This window comes from Malania oleifera, chromosome 8, assembly GCF_029873635.1.
Source record: "Malania oleifera isolate guangnan ecotype guangnan chromosome 8, ASM2987363v1, whole genome shotgun sequence".
Lineage (NCBI taxonomy): Eukaryota > Viridiplantae > Streptophyta > Magnoliopsida > Santalales > Ximeniaceae > Malania > Malania oleifera.
In genome coordinates, this window is record NC_080424.1 from 34,942,323 (window position 1) to 34,955,699 (window position 13,377).

At 35.4% G+C, this 13,377-nt stretch overlaps 1 protein-coding gene across 2 annotated transcripts in view; it reads left to right on the forward strand.

Annotated features, from left to right (window-relative positions):
* LOC131161930 (protein TIC 40, chloroplastic) overlaps positions 1 to 12,238 on the forward strand; it is a 101,309-nt gene extending 89,071 nt beyond the window's left edge. For both annotated transcript variants that reach the window (XM_058117966.1, XM_058117968.1), the window contains exons 11-14: positions 905 to 999; positions 11,073 to 11,176; positions 11,263 to 11,310; positions 11,776 to 12,238. In XM_058117966.1, the coding sequence (XP_057973949.1) occupies positions 905 to 999; positions 11,073 to 11,176; positions 11,263 to 11,310; positions 11,776 to 11,835 (307 nt within the window). In that variant the 3' untranslated portion in view covers positions 11,836 to 12,238. The remainder of the gene's footprint in view (positions 1 to 904; positions 1,000 to 11,072; positions 11,177 to 11,262; positions 11,311 to 11,775) is intronic.
* The last annotated feature ends 1,139 nt before the right edge of the window (positions 12,239 to 13,377 follow it).

Consider the following 13,377-nt stretch of genomic DNA (forward strand, 5'->3'; position numbering starts at 1 on the left):
CCTGTTTTTGCTTAGATTTTACCCCTATTTGCATAGATATGATTTGTGAGTTAAAGGGGATTTATCATGAGGTGCTTGGGGACCAAGAGTCAGTTTACGCCCTAGGCTTTTAAATTAAGGCAAACAATCTGGCATTGGTTGACCGAAGTCAGGTTTGGTTACCTATGGTTAGTCTATGGTCTTTTGAGCATTTAAACCTATTATGCATGATACGCAGATTATTACAGACCATAAAAAAATTTATTACAATTACAATACAACTTGAAAGAAAAACAAAAGAACTTCATGGTCTACTCCTTTGTAATATCATCGATTGCGCTGAATGATGTGCTTGTTTAAGTGCTTCGCGGTTTCCATTTCTCATATGTCATCTGTGCTTAGAAAAGTAAACTTGCTCATACACTTAGCACATAGATGAGATACTGTGGTTTGTCATAATCAAAACAGGAGATAGACTCAAAAAGTCAACACAACATGACTGGAATGCACTGCTTTGTTGGTGTTATTTTGTGGGGTTTTTTTTTTTGGATGCCCTGTTCTGAATGTTGTATCTCTTTCTTCTCTCTTAAAATTCTTTGTTTAGTGAAAAACAAAAACTGTGTGCTTTTATGGTGTGGAGTGATCCATTATGAGGACAGACGAGCAATTTTGTGCCCACTAGGTTATTGTAATACTAATTTCCAATTACAGTATCTACATAAAAAATGTAGAATGGTATCTGTGTTTCTGAGCCAATTCACTTTTGCTTTAGAATTTCCTTGCTTACTAGTTTTTTTCAATCACACTATAGGTCTGGCAGGATGCTGTTGTATTGGTTATCCTTTTATCTAAGTATGGATTACACAAGTGGGCATTCTATTGTGAGATTAATTATTTTTTACCTACTTCATGAATTTTTTTTCAGAACCAGTATGAGTGGAAACGGTGATTGGGACAACCGTATGATGGATACTTTGAAAAATTTTGATCTTAACAGTCCGGAGGTCAAGCAGCAGTTTGGTAAGTTTGAAAAGACAGTTTTCTTGTTGCTTTATCTTTGATTGATATCTTTGACAGTGGGGACCAGTAAAATATGTTCATCGTTCATACCTTTCTTTCATGTCACGAGTCTTTCAGCTTTGAAATGCTTAAAAAACTGAGTTATTTGTTACATAGTGGTATTGTTTATTCGTGGGTGAGCCTCGACTCAATGGCAAGGATATTACATCCAAACCTGAAGGTCCGAGGTTCAAATCATGGAAATAGTCTCTCCAATCATGTAGGTACAACTGTGAACATCTTTCCCTCCCCATACTCCGGATAACATGGGAGCCTTCTGAACTAGGCATTACACAAACACACACAGTTGTATTGTTTATTGCTTTGCTGCTTCTTTCCCCATTAAAACTGATATTGTGTTAGCCTGGTCATTAAGTAATAGATCACTCAGCATCAGTGCTATCTGGTGGAGTGGACCAGAATATTCTGTCTGGTCCAGCTATATCTTGTCTTGTTGGCCATGTGTAAATGATTTGTAAAAATTTCCTGTGAATGAAGCTTATCCTTTGCCTTTCATCGTTTACTTTAAATTTTTGTTTTGTTTTTTTATATGTTATATTATCTCAAAACAGTTCCTTTCACTGTCAACCTGAAAGAAATCTGGTATTTGTCCAATACTAGATTGATTCACACAAAAATTAATTCAACAGTGTTGACATGTAAGTTTTATGTTAGAAAGTAGTACTATTGCTTTAATATGATCTTTTGTGGTGAATTAGGATGATTGGTAGCAGTAATGGCATTGTGTGTTGATTTTGTGCCCGATTGTGTAGTTGGTAGAGTGGTTACACGGATCAGAATGATATAATGAGTTTAGTTCATCCAGTTGATGCAGTTTAGCATTTTTGGCAGAAGTATACTGTTTAACTTGCATGGAAACTAACCACCCTAGTTAGCAAACCAGTTTCATGAGTGATTAATAATTTTTGCAGTATTTTTTCTTTCTTTTAGTTTTTTTTTCTTGAAGTTTGATTGTAGTATTTTGTAATTTGTTTGACAACATTATTTAGGAGCTCTATGTGTCCCTAGGAATGATAATTAGTGTTGGTTTTTACTTGAGGGATGGGTGATGAGTTGGACATGCTTCTATTTCCCCTGGGAATGATAATTAGTGTTGGTCATTACTTGAGGGATGGGTGATGAGTTGGACATGCTTCTATTCCCCTTTCTCTGATACAGTCTTATGTAGCGATGAAGTAATCGTTTCTTTCATTCTTAAAAGGCCTTGGTTAGGAAATGTAGTCAAAGATTGGAAGGAAAAAGTACCAGTGTCGCGAGAAATATAAGAGGGTTCAGCTAGTGGATAGAGACTTTCTTTTTCTTAATAGTGTACCTTGCCCCAAAGTTTTCCCATCTCACCATCTTTCCAACCTAAAATGAGTCACTACTCTCTGCAATTATAGTCAGCATTCAAAGATCTATGATGTTGCAATGATACTATATATTTTCTAAAAACAAGGAGTTTGTTTTTATTTTTATTTTTTAAATATATTTCTCCACTGGTATCTCTGTGTTTTGACCTCAATAACATTCGTCATTCACATGCCTAACTAGAAAAAGAGGAATTATTAGGTTGAATAGTATTTAAAAAAAAAAAAAAAAACTTTATGTTGAATATTGTTAAACTACCACTTTACTTAAAGGCTTAAGCTCTTAGGTTATGGGCAAACAATGTATATCAAGTCTTAACCCTCCTCGGCATGTGCAGCCCAATAACATTTTGAGAGATAAACGAACAATGAATAACACCTATATTGGGAACTCAATAATTGTTTAAGAAACTTACATCAAATGTGGGCAACAAAACAGAACACACGACCTCCTAACGATCATGGCTCTAATACCATGTTAGAATACGCCTTTACTAGAAGCTGAATGTGTTAGGCTGTAGGCCAACAATGTATATCAAGCTGAAGGTGTACGATGAAACTTAGAAGCTAATATGGAAATATTTTGTAGGAACGATGAAACAAGTTATATATGGAAATATTTCGTTTAAGTGACATCAATGAAGAAAGTGACACTCAATTTGAGGTTCATTGGCATTCAAATGTTGGGATTTGTCTAGGGTGTTGAATGTGATGGTGGTGACCTTATAAAGAAGATCAAATAATACCAATCCACTCACATAGCAATTGCAGCATCAAATTATCATATCATAATGAAATAAATTTAAAATAGATGGCACAAGTCCATTACAACAACTTTGTAAGTACATATTAAAAAAAGAAAAAAGAAAAAAAAACACACACATGGGTGTAGCAAGGGGAAAATATTGTCCCTCACCCAAAAACTCACCATGATCGTGTCTGTAACCTATTCTGTCATGACTTTTTTCTCTTTTGGGGGTCGAAGGGCCAGAGGATTTTTTCCATCATTTGAACATTTTCTTATATCTTCACGGTATCTTCTCAGTTAGTTAACAATACCCAAAAGTAATTAGTTTTCCAAGAATTTTTTATATCTTCACTTTATCATTTCAATTAGTTAACAATACCTAAAACTCTTGAAAGTAATTTTAAACTAATTCAATTTTTTCATGTATATTGTTTCAAACTCACCCTAAGTGTTTGGAGACAAATTTTCACCACTTTGTTGACCCCTTTTTGTGAGTTTTGTAGCCTCTCCCATGCTTCTTTGGAAGAAGTTGCACGACCAACTTTTGCAATGTGACTCCATATCTTGATATATAAGGATGAGAGCCTTTCAATCTTCTTTCTTGAATTTTTAAGGCATCCATATGTGCTTGATTAGGGCACCCTCATGTCATGGTTCTACACATCCTTTTTCAACATTCTCTCTAACATGTTGAGATCCAAGCAAGGCTTTCATTCAAAATAATTATCAAAATTATCTTTGGTGAGTATAGGGACTCAAACACTATATACACACTTTAGCTTTGATACCACTTTGTTGAAAACAAAGAATTCAAAATAGATGGAGAGAAGTGGAGAAGAAATATGAACACTTTCGAAATTTTGGTTCCACTTGGAGACAATGACTTCGGTATATAGCTATTTATAGCAGTATTTTAAAAGGCATTATTGAGCGCACCTTGGGGTGATTTGGGCCTAAAATGCCCTAAGGCACAAGTGGAAATTCGTAATTCTAAAAAGGCGTATGCCTTAGGGGAGAAGTCATACGCCTCAAATGTAAAGGCTCGCATTTTTACACCTCAAATGTCAAGGTGTACGCCTTTTGGGCTTCTTTCTGTAAAACATAAATTAAAAAGGACAGAACCTCGAATGCATTTAAAACCTTTCCTCCCTCTCTCCCACGAAGCGTCGCCTCTTCCGCTCTTTGAACGATGCCTCGACGAAGCCTCTAGCGAGTCTTCTCCTCGACGATAGCCTCTGCTCTCTCTTCGAAGCCTCCAGTCTTCTCCTCTGTTGACGATTCCTCTCGACGAAGCTTCAGATCTCTCAATGAAACCTCCAGTCTTCTCTGATGAGCCGACGAAGCTTCCGTAGCTTTATTCCAGCTCCTTCTCCCTCTCCAACGAGTTGACGAAGCTTCCATAGTTTTCCTCTAGCTCCTTCTCTTTCTCCGACCACTCGACGAAGCTTTCATAGCTTTCCTCCAGCTCCTTCTCCCTCTTTGACGATTCCTCCAAGCTTCTTGTCTCTCTCTGACGAGTCGTGGACCCCTCCAATTTGATCTGCCTCTGAACTTTGTTCATTTAGTTTTATATTTGTTGGATATTTTAGAAACCAAAGACTAAGGATAATGAGAGAAGCTGATTTAGAGACTGCAGAAGGCTGATTTTTATTGAGCAACAAACTATCTATTTATACAGCATATTGACAACTGAATTGTAGAAAAATCTGCTAAAATTGAATTGCAGAAAAATCTGTTAAAACTGAATTGTAGAAAAATCTACTACATGTTGAGCATAACATCTAAGAGCCTAAAAATCAGCATGAAGAAATGGTTATATTCCTAAAGAATAGCAACAAATAAAACTTATTCAGCTCCTAAAGAATAGCAACAAATAAAATTGATTCAGCTCCTAAAGAATAGCAACAAATAAAACTGATTCAGCTTCATGAGTCACACCAGTCAACACTCCTCCTTGACTATGGAGCTGCATACACCAAGCTTCTGCCTCAAGAATTCATATCTAATCTTCGGAAGTGCCTTTGTTAGGATGTCAGTACTTTGATTTTCTATTTTTGCAGTAGATCAGCTGCACTTCTCCTTCCCTTTGTACCTCTCTTAGAAGATAAAATTTTATTTTGAAGTGTTTTGTTTTGTCATGGAACACTGGATTATTAGCAATTGAAATTGCAGCTTGGTTGTCCACAAATAATTGTGTGCCTTCTTGCTGTTCCATATGCAAATCTGTCATAAGTTTCCTGATCTAAAGGGCTTGATTCACCACAGCAGCAGCAGCTACATATTCTGCTTCGGCTGTGGATTGAGCTATGACTTCTTGCTTCTTAGAACACCATGAAAAAGTTCCAGAACCAAAGATAAAACAGTAACCTGAGGTGCTTCTCATATCATCATCACATCCAGCCCACACACTATCAGAATAACCATGGATACTGAAGTTTTTAACTTCACTGAATCTTATTTATTCAATAATCAATTATGCCCTTAACATATCTAAGAATTCTTTTTGCTGCTTGAAAATGAATTTCACTAGCACAGTGCATATACCTTGATAGCAAACTTACTACGTGCATGATATCTGGCCTGGTTGCAGTTAAATACATTAGGCAGCCTATTAGGCTCATGTACAACCTTTCATCCACCTTTTCAGCTCCATCTTCTTTGCAAAACTTCTCCTTTTGATTCATTGGAGTTGCAGTTGGTGCACTCTTCCATGTTGAATTTCTTGAGGACTTCCTTTGCATATTTATGTTGGCATAGAAATAGTTCATTTTGCTTTTGATGTACCTGCATACCAAGGAAGAATGTCATCCTCTCAAGGTCTGTCATTACAAAGACATCTTTCATTTCTTCTTTAAACTTGTCAATCAGCTCCTTGCTACTTCTTGTAATGAGTAGATCATCAACATACAGAGATACCACAAGTATTTCATCATTAGTCTTCTTGATATATAAAGTAGATTCGCTCTGACTTTTTTCAAAGCCTAAGTTCACTAAGTGTGCATCAATTTTGCTACACCAAGACCTTGGTGTCTGTTTTAAACCATATAGGGCTTTTTTCAGTCGATATACCTTCTCCTCGTGTCCTTGAAAAACAAACCCTTCAGGTTGCTCTACAAAAATTTCTTCCTCCATGTATCCATTCAAAAAGGCTGACTTGACATCCATTTGGTGTATAACCCAGCCTTTTTGTGCAGCAAGAGCCAGCAACGTCCTTTTGGTATCCAACCTGGCAACTAGGGCAAAAGTTTCAGAAAAATCTACCCCAAACATCTGGGCATATTCCTTGACAACAAGTCTTTCCTTGTGCTTGTTTTCAGAACCATCAGGATTGAACTTGGTCCTATTAACCCACTTGACTCCTATAGCTTTCTTGTGTTTAGGTCTGTCTACCAACTCCCATGTCTGGTTCTTTTCAATCATCTTTAGTTCCTCCTTCATTGCAGCTATCCACTTCTGATTAGTTGCAGCTTCTTCATACCCTGCAGGCTCTATTATAGCAACATTACACCTTTGATAAATGTCAGAGAGTGATCTGGTTCCTCTAACAGGTTCATCATCCATATCATTATTCTCCTCCTGAACTTCAAGCTTCTTGTCATTCTCCCAACACCAGTTATCTAACTCAAGGATTTGTACATCCCTGCTAACAATTACTTTGTTGCTTTGTGGTATGTAGATCCTGTAGGCCTTTGAAATTGAGCTATAGCCTACAAAAATCCCAGATTCTGGTTTTTTGTCCAATTTGTCTCGCTTAACTTGAGGGATGTAAGAGAAACATAGGCAACCCAATGTCTTCACATTAAGCAACTTTGATTTATAGCCATACCATGCTTCAAATGGAGTTTTTTCAATAAATATTTTGTTGGCAATTTGTTTAGTAGAAAAACTGCTGTATTTACAGCCTCGACCCAAAATTTATTTGGCACCCCTTTGTCATGAAGCAAGAACCTTGTCATCTCCATAATTGTTCGATTTTCCCTCTCCACAACACCATTTGGTTGAGGAGTGTAAGGTGCTGTCAACTGATGTTTGATGCTTGCATCTTCAGAAAGCTTGTTAAATTTTTCAGCGGTATATTCAGTTCCATTATCAGACTTGATCACCTGCATTTTGCATCTGCTTTGAGTTTCAACCCAAGCTTTAAACTTCCCGAAGATGTCAGCAATCTCAGATTTAAGCTTCATAAAATTATTCCAGTACATTCTAGAGTAATCATCAATGAAAGCAATATAATACTTACTGCCATTCAATGATGGTGTTTTCATTGGTCCTCCAACATCTGTGTGTATCAATTGCAGCCTCTGTGTAGCCCTCCAAGCCTTGTTTTGTTGAAAAGGAAGCCTGGTTTGTTTCCCATACTGACAGGCAGCACATTTAGGAGACTCCTCCTCTAATCCAGGCAATCCTTTCACCAGATTGTTCTTCTTCATGAAAAGTAGAGCGGCATGATGGAAATGCCCCAATCTCTTGTGCCAAAGCATTGTGTTGCTATCTTCTTTGTGTACAATAGTCTGCTCCTCTTTCATCAAATCCAAGGCAAAGCTTTTGCCTTTCATTTGAACTTTGAACACCTCTATGCCTTTTGTATCTTTAATCACACAGTTTATGTCTTCAAACCGCACCTGATAGCCTTTTTCCAACAACTGAGTAACACTCAAAAGATTTTGATTAATTTTAGGAACATATAAAAACATCAGAAATTAATTTCAGACCTGTGTGGCCTTCAATCGCTACTGTTCCTTTTCCTTTTGCTGCAATGTGTGCTCCATTTTCAATTTTGACTTTAGAAATAGCAGTTTTGTCAATCTCTCTGAAGAGCTCTCGATCATAAGTCATGTGGTTTGTACAAGCACTATCTATAAGTCAACTTTTTGTGGAGTTTGTTGGTGGCAAAGCATGATACCACATACAACTGCTCCTCTTATGGTTGATCCTCAGCAGCTTTGGCTTCTCCTTGTTGCTGTTGAGTCTTGCATATCCTTTTCATGTGCCCTAACCGACCACACTTGTGACATCTTACATCTGGTCTCCACCAACACTCATTTTGTTGATGATTGGTTTTTTTTTTTGCTGTGGGAGCAAGGTGGAAAGACTCAAGTGTTGCTGCTTTGGCTATTTTTGTTGTTGCTTGCATAATCTCTAGGCTTGTTTTTGTTATGTATTTTTTTTGTTTTTGTTTTTGCCACCATTGTTGTTCGATGATTTTGCTTGAAAAGAACCCTCCATAGATCCTTCTTGCCTCATAAGTCTCCTTTGTTCTTGTGCTTGCAGTGCATTCAACAATTTTGCCAAGGTAATGCTTGACAGATCTTTTGAGTTTTCCAAAGATGAAATTGTACCTCAAACTTTTCAGGAATTGTGACTAGGACCTTTTGAACAATTCTAGAATCAGAAAAATCAGTACCAAGGAGTCTTACCTTGTTGACAATGCCAAGAAGTCCGTCAAAATATTCCTTGACTGTTTCTGATTCTTTCATCTTTTGCATCTCAAATTCTCTGATCAAATTCAGCACTTGCATCCCTTTGACCCTTTGATTTCCTTCGTATTCTTGCTTCAAAAAATCCCAAATTTCCTTGGCTGTTTTTAGTGTCATTATTCTGGTAAAAATGGTGGATGAGACTGCTGCAAACAAGGTTGTTCTTGCTTTTGATTTTCTTTGCTTCATCTCCTTTTGATTTTTGATTTGTGCAAGAGTTGGATTGTTTGGCAGGGCTGGAACTTCATATACTTGTTCAGCAGCTTCCCATAGATCATTAGCATCAAGATAGGCTTCCATTCTAACAGCCCACATCTAATAATTTGTTCCATCATACACTGGAGGTGCAATTGCAGTGAATGAACTTTCTGAATTCATTCTAAATAGGTTGTTGTGTTTGAGCTCTCTTAATCTCACAGGTCCCTCAAGACTATGGCTTTGATACCAATCTGTTGGATATTTTAGAAACCAAAGACTAAGGATAATGAGAGAAGCTAATTTAGAGATTGCAGAATGCTGATTTTTATTGAGCAACAAACTATCTATTTATACAGCATATTGACGACTGAATTGCAGAAAAATTTGCTACATGTTGAGCATAACAGCTAAGAGCCTAAAAATCAGCATGAAGAAATGGTTATAATACTAAAGAATAGCAACAAATAAAACTTATTTAGCTCCTAAGGAATAGCAACAAATAAAACTTATTCAACTCCTAAAGAATAGCAACAAATAAAATTGATTCAGCTTCATGAGTCACACCAGTCAACAATTTTCTTAGAAATTAGTGGATGATGCTTTTATTTTATTTTATTTTTTTTGTCTATTCTTTTGGATGATGCTTTAATTTGGCTTTTTCTATTTTGTTTGGTAATTTGGCTCATTCTTATTTTTTATTTGTTTGTTATCTAAAATTGGCTTATATGATATTATTCTAATTTTTTCTCATTTTTTTTACTATATATAAATTGATTTTATTTATTAATAATTTAAAAAAATATAGTCCCAAATTGCTTACGCCTCACCTCAAGGAGGGTAAAACACCTCACCTTACGCCTTCGCCTTTTAAAGCATTGATTTATAGGCTTTACATGGAGCTTTATGAATGCATGATATTTGTTACAGTTAATGTATTTAATATGGCCTATTTACCTAGATACATGAGTAATCAAGGGGGCCTGGTAACTTGGCCAATATGCATTTCCATAGATGCAGCAAAGTAGTCCACCATCTGTGAAATTAAAAATTATTGAGTATATGGTGGCATAGAAGTAGGTGAAATGCTGCTGTAGCTCTTAGAATCTCAAGATATAGTAATCTCTTTAAAATCTCTCATTGAGTTGATAATTGATCCTACTTAAGTAATGAATTAAGCCTTTTTTTAGTAGGTGAAATGCTGCTGTAGCTCTTGAATCTCAAGATATAGTAGTATCAAGAGATCAGTTGTTCAAATCTCTTTAAAATCTCTCATTGAGTTGATAATTGATCCTACTTCCAAAGTAATGAATTAAGCATTTTTTTAGTACTTTTTGAATAGCATTTGATTTGTAATATTTCATGCCCAAATACAGTATAACGTCATCATAACTTTTAAGGCCACTTTCTATGTTCAAAAATTCTTGTGGGCAACTGTTGTGGGCTGTGTTTTGTGGTTACTTTTCCTGGTGCTGAAATCAAGTTTTTGGTGTGTTTAGGCCGCCACTTTTTTTTCTTGATGAGCTTTTTGATCTTGTATGGAGCCCTCAGCATTTCTTCTTTTACATGAAATTACTAAATTACTTCTCTTCTAGTCTTTGCAAGGACCAGCACTTAATATTGTAGGTGCACCACTTTAGGTCCAAATATACAATTAGAGACCATATTGCATATTTCTTTCTGTAATCAAATTGATAATAGTTCTCTGCTTTATTTTAGTGCTGCTGTTGAAAGTTATGGAATGACGTAAGGTGGGTATACTGTGCTACATCACATCATTGAATTGAGATTTTTATTTATCTAGAATTTGTAAAGTTATGGTAGATTAGACTTAATGGATCCTTCGAAGTTATCTTATTTTGTTGGTTTTCTACAGTGGAAAGTCTAGTGTCTTGTCGTCAGTTTTAAGCCTAACTGGAGTCATCTCATTATCCTGGTTTGGACCTTAGATTTATGTGGATTTAAACAAAATATTAATACAAAATTGTATTGAGTTTTGTACGAACCCATATGGATCAAATTACAAAAAGCCCGAATTAATCCAAATCCACAGCAGAGCAGGCCTTATATGGATTTGTATGAATTTGCACAAAGCTTAGAACAAATTTGTATTCAATTTTGTCAATATCTACTCAAATTCAAATTCATGGTTTGAACTCCAAGCTGAACATAGAGATGGTGTATTTTTTAGTTTTTCAATTTTGTTTTCAGTATAATTATTATTATTATTATTATTATTTGCAGATCAAATTGGGCTTACACCTGAAGAAGTTATTTCAAAAATTATGGCAAATCCAGATGTTGCCATTGCATTTCAAAACCCTAGAGTTCAGGCAGCGATCATGGATGTATGCACTGTTTTAATTATTTAAATAATTATTGTTGTTATTGATACTGTATTCACTTTGAAATTTGGGACATTATACTTTTGCAGTGTTCACAGAACCCCTTAAGTATTGCAAAGTATCAAAATGACAAGGAGGTATGCCCAGTCTAGATTGGTATCAGCTAAGTTTCATCACTTGCGGAAAAAAACTTTTTTCCTCTTTATTTGTTTTGTATTTTCTTTCTTATGGTTTACTAGTGGAATGCCTTGCTAAAAGTTTCTGTTCCCTTCTATGTATTTATTTGCTTATCCTTCTTGAATTGATTAATAAGTTTCTAATTATTTTCTATGAAAAAATCTCTGTTGCTTTTTTAAGATTGGAAACCATAACCCTTTTTTTTTTTTTTTTGGAGATTCTAAGTGGTTTGAGACATGCTATTTTATTGTTCACATTATATCTCTAGAGTAATGCAAATGTATGGCAGGGCAGGCAGATTTCTATGAATACATGCCCCCCACGCCCACCCACCCCCCTAGACATTGTATCAGTTAGAACTAAAGGGGAAATGATTTTTGAAAGAATTTGTAGTATATTCATTACATGGTTATTTTTCATGTCAGGTTATGGATGTTTTCAATAAAATATCGGAACTCTTCCCTGGGGCGACAGGCTCAACTTGATTCTTTTTGTTCTTCCTCCGGCTATTCCCTATGACTGAACTAGCTCACTCTTCTTTCCATGTCGGTAAGGTGATCCAAAGTGCTCCCAAATCTGCAGTTTATACTTACTCTCTGTCATGGCAGATAGCTACCCGAATTTGGCTCTCTGCGGATCTTTACAATTTCAGTTATGAGCAATTTGAAAATGGGAGGAAAAAGCTTCAATGTGTTCCAATGGCTATGAAATGTATTGAAATCCAGAAAATTCTTGTCCCATGGTTTTGAAGGAGGTGCTTTGTCCTGTTGGATAAATTGGATTGTAAGTTTATTCACATAAAGCAATTATGCCTAGTTAATCTAATTGGAAAAAAAAAAAAAATTGTTGCGTGCATGTGCTCGCGGGTGCACGTTGTGATTTTGGGTAGATTTGGAGTTTTTCTAGTTGAAGTTTTGGTTCTGCTAATAAATGGAATGAAACTGATTCACGAATTAAATCATTGTTTGAAACAATATGAAGAATCACTGGTAAAAATGGAGTGCCAGTTGATGGGCTAGAATAAGTCTTGCCACATTTCATTCCAACGCTTATTTCACAAACAAATGATTCAAAACATAACAGATACCAAAGACTGGAAGGAAAAAAAAAAAAACTAAAAGCTTAAAAACAAAGTTCTTATTTTGTAGGCACAAGTACTATAATCAAAATTTTAAAACAAATTTTGCCCTCACAGGAGTTGCCTTCAAAACCTTTCATATAGATGAGATGAGGCTGACCGGAGTTGTATGCTAGGTTCTGGAAATGCATGAAGCAAATTTATTAACATTACTGAGAAATTTTCAAAATCCTTAATATTTTAATAAGCAATCCTCTCCATCTCTCTCTTCCCTTTGCTCGTCCGTTTAATTGTTTTTTGTTTTCATCCTTGTTCTATTTATGCTGTTTGACTATGGGAAAAAAATTATAAGTTGCCCTGCCTCACTGAAATATGATGTTTACCTAAACCAAATCATAGAAAATGTTCTATTTTTATTTTTCTTGTTTAGTATGATGCATTTTGAATTCATTATCGAGGAATCAACTCAATTTCGTTTCCTTATAGCCAAATAATTAATCCATTTTAATGGTTAGTTGAATTTATAAATTGACATTGGCCCTTCAATATTTTAAATCTATAGAAAGAAAATGAAACAATTGAGGGTGAAGACAGTACACAATCTATGGATGCAAGTATATTTTTTTTTATTAAATGCCATGGAAACTATGCAAAAGGCCCTACCAAATTGTAATTACTAGCACTGCATTTCACTTGTAAAATGGAATGTGATAAGAATAGAATAGTTGTTATACTCCCATGTAATAGATGACAAAAAAATTAATATCATTTTAAGACATGACAATATTGAAAATCATATTATTTCAACAAATAGGGCAGATATGGAATGATTATAATTTGTATTTTATAAAATAGAATAAATATTGGGAAACTTGTATTTGGGTTTCAACCAGAGGTTTTGGAGAGAAAATTAATTATGTTTTCCTTTAAATATGTTGCAAAATATTCT